Below are 16,536 nucleotides of genomic sequence, written 5' to 3'. Positions count from 1 at the left end.
ACAATAAATACACAATGAGTAATGATAACTTGTCTAAACACAATAAATACACAATGAGTAATGATAACTTGTCTGTAGACACAATAAATACACAATGAGTATACAATAAATACACAATGAGTAATGATAATTTGGCTATATACACGGCGTGCCAGTACTGAGTCGATGTGTAGGAGGTAATTGAGGTAGATATGTAAACAGAAGCGTATGTAATGAGTCAAAATAGTTAGTGCAAAAAGGGTCAATGCAGATAGTTAAATAGTTAACCAATAGCTACCTGGACTATTTAGCAGTCTTATGGCTCGGGGGTAGAAGCTGTTCCGGGTCCTGTTGGTTCCAGACTTGGTGTACATCGGTACTGCTTGACGTGCGTAGCAGAGAGAACAGTCTATGACTTGGGCGCTCTGGAGTCTTTGACAATTTTAAGGGTCTTCCTCTGACACCGCCTGGTATAGAGGTCCTGGATGGCCGGACGCTTTTTCCCCAGTGATGTACTGGGCCGTGCTTGCACTACCGTCTGTAGCGCCTTGCTGATGGACACCACGCAGTTGCCATACCAGCGGTGATGCAGCCATTCAAGATGCTCTCAATGGTGCAGCTGTATAACGTTTTGAGGATCTGAGGACCCAGTCAAATCTTTTCAGCCTCCTGAGGGGAGAGTAAATGTTGTTGTGCCCTCTTCACGACTGTGTTGTTGTGTTGGGTCATGATATTCTTAGTGATGTGAGAGGAACTTGAAGCTCTCGTACCCGCTCCACTGCAGCCCCATCGATGTGGTAGCGGTCGCCTTTCCTGTAGTCCATGATCAGCTCCTCTGTTTTGCTGAAGCTGAGCAAGTGGTTGTTTGTCCTGTCACCACACTGCCAGTCTCTAACCTCCTCCCTATAGGCTGTCCTCATTGTCTTCAGTGATCCGGCCACCACCGCCGGGTAGTCAGCGAACTTAATGATGACGATGTTGAGATCGTGCACGCCACACTAGTTGTGGGGTGTACACAGGAAGTACAGCAGGGGACTAAGATACAGTATGACGCAGATGCAGTGCTAGAGTCGGTGCAAGAGAAACAGTCCCGTAGCTTCATCTGACCATTCCGTATTGAGTCACTGGTACTCCTGTTGGAGTTTTGCTTGCAAGCAAGAATCAGGAGGATGGAGCTATGGCCAGATTTGCCAAATGGAGTGCGAGAGAGCTTTGTGTGCATTTCTGTGACTGAAATAAAGGTGATATAGAGTGACATGCTGGTAAAATGAGGACGAGACGGATTTCCCACTTTCCTGCATTGAAAACCACAGGACACTAGTGCACCGCCTCTGGATGTGCCTCTGCTTACTTATGGCCTGTTGAGTGCAGTCTTGGTTTGTGGTGGTAAAGAGACAGCTACGAAAAATATACTTAAAAAGTAAGTCTCTTCAGCTCATCAAGTGAAGTATTCTAACACAGGCAAGCAAAACCTCCAGACATCCTCCAACATTAGAGATCCGCCACCAGCTGTTGTTAAGAGACACCACGCCCCCCACCTTAACCTTACCCGCTGCCGTAAGGTCTTGACGCATAGTTAAAACCAGCTAGATGTATATTATCCATGTCCTTGTTTGCTTGACTCGAAAAGCACAGGATGTTACAGTTTTTCAGGTCCCGTTGATAGGATAGTCTCGAGCGGTATTCATCCGGTTATTCTCCAGTGATTGTACGTTTCCCAATAGAACGGAGGTCAGTTTGTTGCTCACCGAGTTAGCCTCTTTTGCACCGCCTCTTCCGTTTTCAAGTCCGGGGATTATGGCCTGGTCTGGAATGAGCAGTACATCCACAGCTGCCGACTCAATGAAGGAGAAGTCTTCATTCAAATCGAGATTAGTGATCGCTCTTCTGATGTCCAGAAGCTGTTTTTGGTCATAGGAAATGATGCCGGAAATATTATGTGCAAAAAAAAGCTAAGAATAGTGAAAGAAGGTAGCTATCCACTGCAGTGCTATCTTACATTTCTCGCTCCATCCTGTTTGAAACAAGGCTCTAAGTAATACTGCTAAAAACGGGTGGCAAAGCAATTAACTGCGTGTTATTTTGGGGAAAATCAATATAATATATTACTGAGTACCGCTCTCATATTTTCAAGCATAGTGGTGGCTGCATCCTGTTATGGGTATGCTTGTCATTATTAAGGACTGGGGGAGTTTTATCGGATATAGAAGAAATGGAATGGAGCTAACCTCAGGCAAAATTCTAGAGGAAAACCTGGTTCTGTGTGCTTTCCACCAGAAACTGGGAGATGAATTTACCTTTCAGCAGGACAATAACCTACAACACAAGGCCACATTCACACTGGAGTTGTTTACCAAGAAGAAAGTGAATGTTTCTTGAGTGACGAGGTGCAGTTTTGATTTAAATCTACTTGAAAATCTATGGCAAGGCCTGAAATGGTTGTCTAGCAATGATCAACAACCGATTTGACAGAGCGAAGAATTTAGAAAAGAATAATAGGTAAATATCGCACAATCCAGATGTGAAGCTCATAGAAACTTACCCAGAAACACTCACTACTGTAATCGCTGCCAAAGGTGCTTCTACAAAGTATTCAGGTGAGACTACATATACAGTGGCTTCGGAAGGTATTCAGACCCCTTTTTCCACATTACGTTTCAGCCTTATTCTAAAATGTATTAAATCATTTCCCCCTCAATCTACACACAATACACCATAATGACAGAGCAAAAACATTTTTTAGAAATGAAAACTTAAATATCACATTTAGATAAATATTTAGACCCTTTACTCAGTACTTTGTTGAAGCACCTTTGGCTGTGATTACAGCATAACTTCTTCATGGGTATGACACTACAAGCTTGGAACACCTGTATTTTGGGAGTTTCTCCCATCCTTCAATGCAGATCCTCTCAAGCGCTGTCAGGTTGGATGGGGAGTGTTGCTGAATAGCTATTTTCAGGTCTCTCCAGAGATACTCAATTGGGTTCAAGTCCAGTCCACTCTAAGATATTCAGAGACTTGTCCTGAAGCCACTCCTGCGTTGTTTTGGCTATGTGCTTAGGGTTTTTCTCCTCTTGGAAGGTGAACCTTCGCTCCAGTCTGAGGTCCGTAACAGCGCTATGGAGCAGATTTTCATCAAGGATCTCTTTGTAGTTTACTCCGTTCATCTTTGCCTCAACCCTGACTAGTGTCCCACTACCTGCCGTTGAAAAACATCCCAACAGCATGATGCTGCCACCACCATGCTTCACCATAGGGATGGTGCCAGGTTTCCTCAGATGTTGGCAAACTCCAAGCGAGCTGTCATGTGCATTTTATTGAGGAGTGGCTTCTGTCTGGCCACTCTACCATAAAGGCCTAATTGGTGGAGTGTTGAAGAGATGGATTGTCCTTCTGGAAGATTCTCCCATCTTCACAGATGAACTTTAGATCTCTGTCAGAGTGACCATCAGGTTCTTGGTCACCTCCTGACCAAGGCCATTCTCCCCGATTTCTCAGTTTGGCCAGATGGCCAGCAATAGGAAGAGTCTTGGTGGTTCCAAACATCTTCAATTTAAGAACGATGGTGGCCACTGTGTTCTTGGGGAACGTCAATGCTGCAGACATTTTTTGGTACCCTTCCCCAGATCTGTGCCTTGACACAATCCTGTCTCGGAGTCTACAGACAATTCCTTTGACCCCATGGCTTGGTTTTTGCTCTGACATTCACTATCAACTGTGGGAGCTTATATAGACAGGTGTATGCCTTACTAAATCATGTCCAATCAATTGATTTTACCACAGGTTGACTCCAATCAAGTTGTAGAAACATCTCAAGGATGATCAATGGAAACAGGATGCACCTGAGCTCAATTTCGAGTCTCATAGCAAAAGGGTCTGAATACTTATGTAAATAAGGTATCTGTTTTTTATTTTTTATACATTTGTAAATAAATTCTAAAAATCTGTTTTCACTTTGTACTTTATGGGGTATTGTGTGTAGATTGTTGAGGATGTTTTAATTAATTTAATCCATTTTAGAATAAGGCTGTAACGTAACAAAATGTGGAAACAGTCAATGGCTCTGAATACTTTCTGAAGGCTCTGTATATAGGCTACCTGAACAGGCACCCAGTGGACCTGCAGTCTAAGGTACAAACTAGGTACGGTACTGCATTGTAAACAAACACCACTTCCACCTGACCCCTGGCGGCTATTTAACATATTTGTTCAGGTTTTCAAATTCTCCTGCTGCGAGATGACTTTCCTCCTGCAACCAAACGGTTCAAATTAGAGCCACCATCAGTACCAAGCATTAAGAGACACTCCTCTTACCTTAGCCTCAGATGTAGGTTCCAGGAAGCATAGTCGATTACCGAGTCCTCCACGGACAGACAAAACTTGGAATTCTCTTTCTGGATGGTGGCGACACTTTGAAGCACCACCTCATCATCCTGCCAGAGTAGAAGAGAACATTAGGAGACGTCCTGTACAACATGAGGCGACGTCCTGTACAACACCAGGAGACGTTTTGTACAACATTAGGAAACGTTTTGTACAACATTAGGAAACGTTTTGTACAACATTAGAAGACAAAGCGAATTACTTTGTTGTCCATTGTACACAAATATGAATAACACACATACACAGAGAGGACAGAGAGGTTGGAGCAACGACTCGCAACACTGGTCCCTGAAAACAAGCCACACAATGTCAACCAGGAATCTTCTCTGAATGACACACATCCACAGAGAGAGGACGGAGAAGTTGGAGCAGCGACTAGCAACACTGGTCCTGGAAAACAAGCAACACAATGCTAACCAGAAATCTGCTTTCACCAGGCCAACTCTTTTTCACCAGGGCAACTCTTTCTCACCAGGCCAACTCTTTAACCAGGCCAACTCTTTCTCACCAGGCCAACTCTTAAAGCAGGCCAACTTTTTCACCATGCCAAATGTTTCTCACCAGGCCAACTCTTCCTCGACAGGTCAACTCTTTCACCAGGCCAACTCATTCTCACCAGGCCAACTCTTTCACCAGGCCAACTCTTTCTCACCAGGCCAACTCTTCTCACCAGGCCAACTCTTTCTCACCAGGCCAACTCTTTCTCACCAGGCCAACTCTTTCTCACCAGGCCAACTCTTTCTCACCAGGCCAACTCTTTCTCACAAGGCCAACTCTTTCTCACCAGGCCAACTCTTTCTCACCAGGCCAACTCTTCTCACCAGGCCAACTCTTTCTCACCAGGCCAACTCTTCTCACAAGGCCAACTCTTTCTCACAAGGCCAACTCTTCTCAACAGGCCAACTCTTTCTCAACAAGCCAACTCTTTCTCACCAGGCCAACTCTTTCTCACCAGGCCAACTCTTAAAGCAGGCCAACTTTTTCACCATGCCAAATGTTTCTCACCAGGCCAACACTTTCTCAACAGGCCAACTCTTTAACCAGGCCAACTCTTTCTCACCAGGCCAACTCTTTCTCACCAGGCCAACTCTGAAAGCAGGCCAACTCTTTCACCATGCCAAATATTTCTCACCAGGCCAACTCTTCCTCGACAGGTCAACTCTTTCACCAGGCCAACTCATTCTCACCAGGCCAACTCTTTCACCAGGCCAACTCTTTCTCACCAGGCCAACTCTTTCTCACCAGGCCAACTCTTTCTCACCAGGCCAACTCTTTCTCACCAGGCCAACTCTTTCTCACCAGGCCAACTCTTCTCGCCAGGCCAACTCTTTCTCGCCAGGCCAACACTTTGTCGCCAGGCCAACTCTTTCTCACTAGGCCAACTCTTCTCACAAGGCCAACTCTTTCTCAACAGGCCAACTCTTTCTCAACAGGCCAACTCTTTCTCAACAGGCCAACTCTTTCTCAACAGGCCAACTCTTCCTCAACAGGCCAACTCTTTCACCAGGCCAAATCTTTCTCACCAGGCCAAATCTTTCACCAGGCCAACTCTTTTTCACAAGGCCAACTCTTTCTCGCCAGGCCAACTCTTTCTCGCCAGGCCAACTCTTTCACCAGGTCAACTCTTTCTCACCAGTGCAGATAAAGATGGAGAGATGAGGAGAACAGACTTCAAGATCAGACTACTGAGATGCAGGCAGGATATTGGGTTTAAAAATGGGTCAACAGTCTCAGTCTTACACCAAATACTGGAGATTTGTTTTCCTCTCTCCGTGCTATACGAGATAAATGTATAATCAAGGATAGTCATCGATGATATCTCTGTTTCTCCGCCCTTACAAACACATCAAACGCTGGAGGGTCATTGTGCTGAGCAGGCCCATGCAAGATTTATGAATGGAATGAAAAGATAGTAAGAACATGAATAATTCATATATAAACATCTGTTTTATCAGCATATATAATCATATCAGAGGAAAACAGCTAGAGAGGATAACCGATTGGTCTTGGTATCAAAAACAGTATTAAAAGGTCAAAAAGTTACAGCCCTTCTAATGCTAGAAACAATACGTTACACATGAAAACTAGGTTCTGAAATCTTGTTTTCAACCCCGGTTCCATTATCAAACTGATTCAGGGAAACCTGGGTCTTATTCATAAATGTACACCACAGCAAAACATTTTGCAACGGCAAAAAAATAACAAACTTTTTGTAGCGGACAAGTTTAGGTAATCTCTCTCCATTTCCTTCCTAGTGAATACGACCCTGGTTTTAATGCATGAGGAAAATTACGGTTGGACTGTAGTCAGGAGATCCAACTATTGATCCTATGTCTCTACCACTGTGTACTCCCACTCAGGCCACGGATATTGATTTGTGTCTCTGACGTTCTAACTCTCTCTCTCTCTCTCTCGCTCTATCGCTTTCTCGCTCTCTCTCTCTCTTACCCTCCCTCCCTCCCTCCCCACATTAATTGGGACTGATTGTTACTATGGTTTTGTGTCTCTGGCTCTATTCAAGCAGTATTGCTTCATTACATCCAGCCCTCCTCACACAGCTGGAGCTACCAACCCGGGTCAGTGTATCAGAGTGGCTCCTCATCTCATCTACCTGATGACGTAGTCCTGCCTGGGCTCAATTCCCACCAACGTCACCCTTAAAACATTCAACCAGCACTTCTGGTTTACATTTGTTGACCTTCTCAACCACACAATTACATATAAGTCATTTAATTCAACACACCACAACTGCTGCTTAGTTTGAGATCTACATCATTATGCAATACTGTTCTAAATGATTGGCCCCCCACAAAAAGCCACAACAATTCCATTATAAACATGTGAATGTTGGCCATAAACGATAGGCACATGGCTAAGTAAGCTAACTGGACTCACACTGTGGTTATACTTTATAACAGATGCTTGCGGTCTGAGTGATTTCGCATGAAGTGAAATGTCAAACTGTTACTGACAGACGGGGCTCGACGGACATGAGAATGTTGATCATAAACGATAGGCACAAGGCTTTAGTAATACAACATTTACTGTCAGCTAACTGGACTCACACTGTGGTTGTACTTTATAACAGATGCTTGAGGACTGAGTAATGTGAAATGTCAAACTGTTACTGACAGAGGGGGCTCGACAGACTGAAGAGAGGAGGCTTCCAACTCTCCGGAAGCAAGTTTGATTTCTTAATTAACCTATAGTCTCTCTGTTTCTCTCTCTCTCTCTGTTTCTCTCTCTCTCTCTCTCTCTCTGTTTCTCTCTCTCTCTCTCTCTGTTTCTCTCTCTCTCTCTCTCTCTGTTTCTCTCTCTCTCTCTCTCTCTGTTTCTCTCTCTCTCTCTCTCTCTGTTTCTCTCTCTCTCTCTGTTTCTCTCTCTCTCTCTCTGTTTCTCTCTCTCTCTCTCTCTGTGTCTCTCTCTCTCTCTCTCTCTCTGTTTCTGCTCTCTCTCTCTCTCTCTCTCTCTGTCTCTCTGTCTCTCTCTCTCTCTCTGCCCTCTCTCTCTCTCTCTCTCTCTGTGGATTAGACACAAGGCAGAAAGCATTGATGTTGGCCCAGAGTCTGGGAGTTGCTCCCTCTGAAAGACTGGGGGCTGCAAAGCTACCATTTTCCCTATATAGGGTCCATAAAGTTCAGGGAAAATGTAGTGCACTATATAGTACCCTGGCCTGCAGAAGATTTCAGTATCGCAGGCTTGTCACCCCTTTAAAATGAAGTAAATGTTTTGCTTTCTTTTCATACACCACCAACTGTTCGGGATAGCTGGTATTTCTGGTAGCTGAGAAAACTTAGCAGCAGAACAACTGGAATGCTGGGTGTTTGAGAGAGAGAGAGAGAGAGAGAGAGAGAGAGAGAGAGAGAGAGAGAGAGAGAGAGAGAGAGAGACGTGTAGTGTGGTGTAGTGTAGATGTATGAGTGTGTGTATGTTCGTGTGTGTGTGTGCGTACAAGCTTGTTATGTGTGTATTTGTATATACAGCAGATGTAACCATAAGCCCCCTGGATAGGTGTAAAGCATCCCAGTAGGACCAAAGCCTTCCACAGAGCTCCTGTCTTTGTAGGGGGCTTCTCCTCTCCCGATCCCAAGGCTTGATCCTGAGCCAGAGAATCTCCAATCTGAGTCTGCAGCCAACTGATCCTGTGACAGCAGTAGCATGAAGGAAGGCTGTGGCCACCCCAGACCTGGGTTCAAATAGTATTACGTATGTTTGTTCAAATATGTCTGCTTCATGATTGAGCACTTGCAGCACAATGGAACCAATGGAACAGTCCCAAAAGTGGTAACCCCACCCTTTTTCGTGCTTCTCGTGCTTCAGACAGGCTCAATCAAACGCTTAAAGTAATTTGGAAGAAAAACAATCAATATTTGAACCCAGGTCTGAAACCATCTGTTAGAAAGCTAAAGAGCCGCATCACAGTCTATCTATAGGGCCCTAGGGGGCTGCTGCCTGCGTAAGAAGAGGAGGATCCACCCAAGTCCCCAACGTTCACGAGCAGAGCAGAGTCCCCCTGCCGCCCCCTCCACCAACCATCACACCACCCCGCTGGCTCTCTCCAGCCTGCTCAGAGCATATGCCACTCCAACCTTGGAAGTGCTCTTCCTTCCTCGTTCCTCCGTCTTTCTCTCTCTGTCGCCCTCTCGTTCTCTCTCTTCTTCTCTCTCTGTCGCTCTCTCGTTCACTCTCTTCTTCTCTCTCTGTCGCCCTCTCGTTCTCTCTCTTCTCTCTCTGTCACTCTCTCTCTCCTCTTCTTCCTCTCTCTCCTCTCTGTCACTCTCTCTCTCCTCTTCTTCCTCTCTCTCTCTTCTTCTCTCTCTGTCACTCTCTCTCTCCTTCCTCTCTCTTCTTCTCTATCTCTCCTCTTCTCTAAGCAGCAGGCAGTTGGACCTGCTTAAAGGACAGGAGCAGGTGTGTGTGGCCTGATGGATCCACAGAGGTGGTAACCTGAGATCCACCGATACTCTGCTGAGCCAAACAAACTGTCACAACTCCCCTCCACCGACCCCCAGCCAACCTGCCGACCCCAACCAACCTGCATTTATACTATATACTATACTACTTTGACACGGATGATGTTTACATGCTCAGCTGGAGGTTTGGGAGAAGACACAGGAAAGTAGACAACTAGATACTGAATGGAAGCAATGAGGTTAATACTGTGGAGTGTAAGCCTTTGTCCCCACCTGCCAGGGTGTGGAGTAGACCTCCCTAACAGACGGAGGGATAGGAGTTGTATATGTCTCATATAAAAAGTCAGATGAGGCGATAAATGCTGATGGAGTTAGAATTTTCGAGCTAATATAAGAACACCAGGCTCAACAGTAAGAAAACATTGTGACAACGATTACAAGACAACAATTTGTGTAGCCAAATGTTGCATTAATCTGACCCTGGACCAGGCCCTGGACAAAGGCCCTGGTCAAAGACCCTGGACAAAGGCCCTGGTCAAAGGCTCCATGCCAAACATTGGGTTCACTGAATGTGGTGGTTACTTACTAATTTATGAAGTGTGAAAATAAATTAACATTTAATAGTTCTCTGTGTGCTTCCTCTTCGAATCAAAAGGTTTTAGGCCTCAGGAAAATCAGAGAGAAAAAGAGGGAGGGAGAGAGAGAGAGAGAGAGAGAGAGAGAGAGAGAGAGAGAGAGAGAGAGAGAGAGAGAGAGAGAGAGAGAGAGAGGAGAGAGAGAGAGAGAGAAGACGCTGAGATAGAGAGAGAGAGAGAGAGAGAGAGAGAGAGAGAGAGAGAGACGCTGAGATAGAGACAGAGAGAGAGAGAGAGAGAGAGAGACGCTGAGATAGAGACAGAGAGAGAGAGAGAGAGAGAGAGAGAGACGCTGAGATAGAGACAGAGAGAGAGAGAGAGAGAGAGAGAGACGCTGAGATAGAGACAGAGAGAGAGAGAGAGAGAGAGAGAGAGAGAGAGAGAGAGAGAGAGAGACGCTGAGAGAGAGAGAGAGAGAGAGAGAGAAGAGAGAGAGAGAGAGAGAGACAGAGAGAGAAACAGAGAGAGAAACAGAGAGAGAAACAGAGAGAGAGAAACAGAGAGAGTGCTAGTACATTTCAAATCTACTGAACCTCACCACAGCCACAGGAACCTAAAATAACCCAGATTCATCATCAGCCCTGTGTTCAGCTAGTCACCTCCTGCTCTCAGTGAGTTCTGGGCCCTAAGCAGGTTAAGTACTGAGACAGCCTGTTACACAGAGAGTCTGTTACATGTTCCAACAGCCTGGTATTGGCTCAGAGAGTCTATTACATGTTAAACAGCCTGGTATTGGCTCACAGAGTCTGTTACATGTTAAAAGCCTGGTATTGGCTCACAGAGTCTGTTACATGTTAAATAGCCTGGTATTGGCACTGAGTTTAATGAGATGTTTGGGTCTGTGGGCTTGAGGGCCTGGATGGCGATGGTCGGTGGAGTAGGCACACACCACCTCTCACCATCAGACCCCCGGACATCCACCTCTCACCATCCAAACCCCCAGAGCCCCAGACATCCACCTCTCACCATCCAAACCCCCAGACATCCACCTCTCACCATCCAGACCCCTAGACATCCACCTATCACCATCCAAACCCCGGACATCCACCTCACCATCCAAACCCCCCAGACATCCACCTCACCATCCAGACCCTAGACATCCACCTATCACCATCCAAACCCCCGGACATCCATCTCTCACCAACCAGGACCCCTAGACATCCACCTCTCACCATCCAGACACCCAGACATCCACCTCTCACCAACCAGACCCCTAGACATCCACCTCTCACCATCCAAACCCCCAGGCACCCAGACATCCACCTCTCACCAACCAGACCCCCAGACATCCACCTCACCAACCAGACCCCCAGACATCCACCTCACCATCCAGACCCCCAGACATCCACCTCTCACCACCGAGACCCCAGACATCCACCTCTCACCATCCAGACCCCCAGACATCCACCTCTCACCACCGAGACCCCAGACATCCACCTCTCACCATCCAGACCCCCAGACATCCACCTCTCACCATCCAGACCCCCAGACATCCACCTCTCACCATCCAGACCCCCAGGCACCCAGACATCCAACTCTCACCAACCACTGCTATCAAGACCCCCAGGCCCCTAGAGAACCAGCCCACCGCCACCCATATATACCAAAAAATATATATTTACCAATTGTCCTTTTGTAATAAACCAATTGTACAAATAGTAGTGTCAGCTGTGGTAGCATAACACATATTGAGTGGGCTGGCTGGGGCTGCTGTGTCTGGGGTATATACATACTGTAGGCAGAGAGTTACTGGAAACAGTGTGGCCTCTGCTTGAGAATTTAAAATTAGACTTACAGAAGAAATGCCGGAATGCTTTCAGTAGGCACAAAACAGAGGAAACAAGGAAGGGAATTTCGTGAAATCGAAGGCTACCACCTCCTAGACTTGAATCGTTTTAGTGAGAACTTGACAAGGAGTTACTGTGTATTTATTGGGCCAAATGACCTTTGAACTTTAAGCAGAATGCTCAGTTTTGCTTACGATTCCAAAATGTTTTCTCCTGACTGACCTTAAAAACCACTTAAGTTGTTTTTGACTGTTTTTATTGCAGTGAATGCCTCGACAAAAAAACAACAACATATTGTTGCAATGGTGAAGTTGTATAATGTAAAACCTCTGAAATGTTCATAGCTGTCATTTTAACGTTAATGTCTCACAGTCTGATGTTTAATAGATGTCATCACACATAAGGATAGACCTGCAGTTGTTGAATCCATTTTTGGACTTAAATTAATGATATGTACCCATTTATTCTTGAAGAATAAGACGTAAAAATGCCTCACGAGCTTAGTTCAACTGTTGTACCCCATCAGGACCCAAACTTGTTTTGATACATGATATCAAAATTATAGTTTTAACCACGGATGGTCAGTCTTTGCAATCCATAGCTATGAATTTGAGAGTGGCTACATTTCTCTAGCCTCATCCCTCAGCTCTTTACTTTGAACAAGATCAGTTTTAAAACCATAACTCTCTGTTCATTTTCTCTATCATGAGACAAAAAACAGTTGTTTGCATCATCTCTTGTTTCTTTTGTTTTAAATATATTTATTTCATATTATTGGACTATATATGCAGTACCTGTCAAAAGTTTGGACACGCCTACTCATTCAAGGGTTTTTCTTTATTTGTACTATTTTCTACATTATAGAATAATAGAGAAGACATGAAAACTATGAAATAACACATATGGAATCATATAGTAACCGAAAAAGTGTTAAACAAATCAAAATATACACTGCTCAAAAAAATAAAGGGAACACTAAAATAACACATCCTATTCTTATTAAATATTTTTTTCTTTACATAGTTAAAGTGCTGACAACAAAATCACACAAAAATGATCAATGGAAATCAAATTTATCAACCCATGGAGGTTTTGGAGTCACACTCAAAATTAAAGTGGAAAACCACACTACAGGCTGATCCAACTTTGATGTAATGTCCTTAAAACAAGTCAAAATGAGGCTCAGTAGTGTGTGTGGCCTCCACGTTCCTGTATGACCTCCCTACAACGCCTGGGCATGCTCCTGATGAGGTGGCGGGTGGTCTCCTGAGGGATCTCCTCCCAGACCTGGACTAAAGCGTTTGCCAACTCCTGGACAGTCTGTGGTGCAACGTGGCGTTGGTGGATGGAGCGAGACATGATGACCCAGATGTGCTCAATTGGATTCAGGTCTGTGGAACGGGCGGGCCAGTCCATAGCATCAATGTCTTCCTCTTTCAGGAACTGCTGACACACTCCAGCCACATGAGGTCTAGCATTGTCTTGCATTAGGAGGAACCGGGGGCCAACCGCACCAGCATATGGTCTCACAAGGGGTCTGAGGATCTCATCTCGGTACCTAATGGCAGTCAGGCTACCTCTGGTGAGCAAATGGAGGACTGTGCGGCCCCCCAAATAAATGCCACCGGACACGATGACTGACACACCGCCAAACCGGTCATGCTGAAGAATGTTGCAGGCACCAGAACATTCTCCACGGCGTCTCCAAACTCTGTCACGTCTGTCACATGTGCTCAGTGTGAACCTGGCAAATGCCAAGCGTCCTGCACGGTGTTGGGCTATAAGCACAACCCCCCACCTGTGGACGTCGGGCCCTCATACCACCCTCATGGAGTCTGTTTCTGACCGTTTGAGCAGACACATGACACATGCACATTTGTTGCCTGCTGGAGGTCATTTTGCAGGGCTCTGGCAGTGCTCCTCCTGCCCTCCTTACAAAGGCGGAGGTGGCGGTCCTGCTGCTGGGTTGTTGCCCTGCTACATCCTCCACCACGTCTCCTGATGTACTGGCCTGTCTCCTGGTAGCGCCTCTATGCTCTGGACACTACGCTGACAGACACAGCAAACCTTCTTGCCACAGCTCGCATTGATGTGCCATCCTGGATGAGCTGCACTACCTGAGCCACTTGTGTGGGTTGCAGACTCCGTCTCATGCAACCACTAGAGTGAAAGCACCGCCAGCATTCAAAAGTGAACAAAACATCAGCCAGAAAGCATAGGAACTGAGAAGTGGTCTCTGGTCACCACCTGCAGAACCACTCCTTTATTGGCGGTGTCTTGCTAATTGCCTATAATTTCCACCTGTTGTCTATTCCATTTGCACAACAGCATGTGAAATTTATTGTCAATCAGTGTTGCTTCCTAAGTGGACAGTGTTATTTCACAGAAGTGTGATTGACTTGGAGTTACATTGTGTTGTTTAAGTGTTCCCTTTATTTTTTTGAGCAGTGTATTTTATATTTGAGATTCGTCAAAGTAGCCACCCTTTGCCTTGATGACAGTTTTGCATACACTTGGTATTCTGTCAACCAGCTTCATGAGGTTGTCACCTGGAATGCATTTCAATTAACAGGTGTGCCTTGTTAAAAGTTCATTTGTGAAATGTATTTCCTTGTAATGCATTTGAGTCAATCAGTTGTGTTGTGACAAGGTAGGGTTGGTATACAGAAGTTGGCCTTATCGGGTATATATAGTAACATATTATGGCAAGAACAGCTCAAATAAGCAAAGACAAACTACAGTCCATCATCACTTTAACACATCAGTCTTATCGGATAATTACATCAATGAATAATAAGTCAGATAACTTTTAAGAATTTTGAAAGTTTCTTCAATTGTAGTGGCAAAAACCAACAAGCGCTCTATGATGAAACTGTCTCTCATGAGGACCGCCACAGGAAAGGAAGACCTCTGGTGCAGAGGATAAGTTCACTAGAGTTAACTGTCTCTCATGAGGACCGCCACAGGAAAGGAAGACCTCTGCTGCAGAGGATAAGTTCATTAAAGTTACCAGCCGCAGAAATTGCAACTCAAATAAATGCTTCACAGAGTTTAAGGAAAAGACACATCTCCACATCAACTGTTCAGAGGAGACTGTGTGAAACAGGCCTTCATGGTCGAATTGCTGCTAAGACACCGCTGAGAGTTTTGGTTCCAATCGCCATGTCTTTGTGAGATGCAGAGTAGGTGAACGAATGATCTCCGCATGTGTGGTTCCCACCATGAAGCATGGAGGGGGTGTGATGGTGTGAGGGTGCTTTGCTGGTGACATTGTCTGTGATTTATTTAGAATTCAAGGCACACTTAACCAGCATGGCTACCATAGCATTCTGCAGCGATACGCCATCCCACCTGGTTAGCGCTGAGTGGGACTATCATCTGTCAACAGCACAATGACCCAAAACCTCCAGGCTGTTTAAGGGCTATTTGACCAAGAAGGGGGTAACGGAGTGCTGCAGCAGATGACCTTGATTCCACAATCCCCTGACCTCAACTCAAATGAGATGGTTTGGGATGAGTTGGATCGAGTGAAGGAAAAGCAGCCAACAAGTGCTCAGCATGTGGGAACTCCTTCAAGACTATTAGAAAAGCATTCCAGGTGAAACCTGTTTTGAGAATGCCAAGAGTGTGCAATGCTGTCATTGAGGCAAAGGGTTGCTACTTGAAGAATCTCAAATATAAAATATATTTTGATTTGTTTAACACTTCTTTGGTTATTACATGATTCCATATGTAGTTATTTCCTCATTTTTATGCTGTCACTATCATTCTACAATGTAGAAAATAGTCAAAAATAAAGAAAACCCTTGAATGAGTAGGTGTTTTGACTGGTTTTATTTAACCTTTATTTAACCTCTCGGCAAGTCAGTTATGAACAAATTCATATTTACAATTACGGCCTACCCCGAGCCAAACCCGGACAACGCTTGGCCTATTTGCGCCGCTCTACTGGTCTCCCAATCACGGTCGGATGTGATACAGCCTGGATACCGGTGCTGTATATACAGTATAAAATTACACTTCATTTTTGGCATGAAAAAACAGCAAGATATTAACATCAATACAATATATTACATCACATTTACATTTCTTAATCAGGTTTTTACCAGGGGCGAGGAGGACGCTTTGTTACTGCTGATTGCCGCTATAATGTTACTTGCAGCATGTTGCCTTAAAGCATCATATTGCCTAAAAGCATCATATTGCCTTAAACAAGCATATTGCCTTAAACTCGCATATTGCCTTAAACACGCATATTGCCTTAAACACACATATTGCCTTAAACACGCATATTGCCTTAAACCAGCATATTGCCTTAAACCAGCATATTGCCTTAAACACGCATATTGCCTTAAACACGCATATTGCCTTAAACACGCATATTGCCTTAAACCAGCATATTGCCTTAAACACGCATATTGCCTTAAACACGATATTGCCTTAAACACGCATATTGCCTTAAAACCAGCATATTGCCTTAAACACGCATATTGCCTTAAACCAGCATATTGCCTTAAACCAGCAAATTGCCTTAAACACGCATATTGCCTTAAACCAGCAAAATTGCCTTAAACACGCATATTGCCTTAAACACGCACATTGCCTTAAACCAGCATATTGCCTTAAACCAGCATATTGCCTTAAACACGCATATTGCCTTAAACACGCATATTGCCTTAAACACGCATATTGCCTTAAAACCAGCATATTGCCTTAAACCAGCAAATTGCCTTAAACAACGCATATTGCCTTAAACAAGCATATTGCTCTTAAACAAGCATATTGCCTTAAACAAGCATATTGCCTTAAACAAGCATATTGCCTTAAACCAGCATA

General features: G+C 44.8%; 1 protein-coding gene across 1 annotated transcript; it reads left to right on the top strand.

The window, feature by feature from the left end:
• Positions 1-10,772: 10,772 nt before the first annotated feature.
• Positions 10,773-11,488, top strand: LOC135536947 (uncharacterized). Its single transcript, XM_064963165.1, has 2 exons — positions 10,773-10,781; positions 10,925-11,488. Exons 1-2 carry the CDS (start codon positions 10,773-10,775, stop codon positions 11,486-11,488), a joined length of 573 nt encoding a protein of 190 aa, XP_064819237.1.
• Positions 11,489-16,536: the final 5,048 nt, after the last annotated feature.

Source organism: Oncorhynchus masou, unplaced genomic scaffold (genome assembly GCF_036934945.1).
Source record: "Oncorhynchus masou masou isolate Uvic2021 unplaced genomic scaffold, UVic_Omas_1.1 unplaced_scaffold_6862, whole genome shotgun sequence".
Lineage (NCBI taxonomy): Eukaryota > Metazoa > Chordata > Actinopteri > Salmoniformes > Salmonidae > Oncorhynchus > Oncorhynchus masou.
Note: the sequence above shows the minus strand (reverse complement) of the source record. Positions and strands in the feature narration are given on the sequence as shown.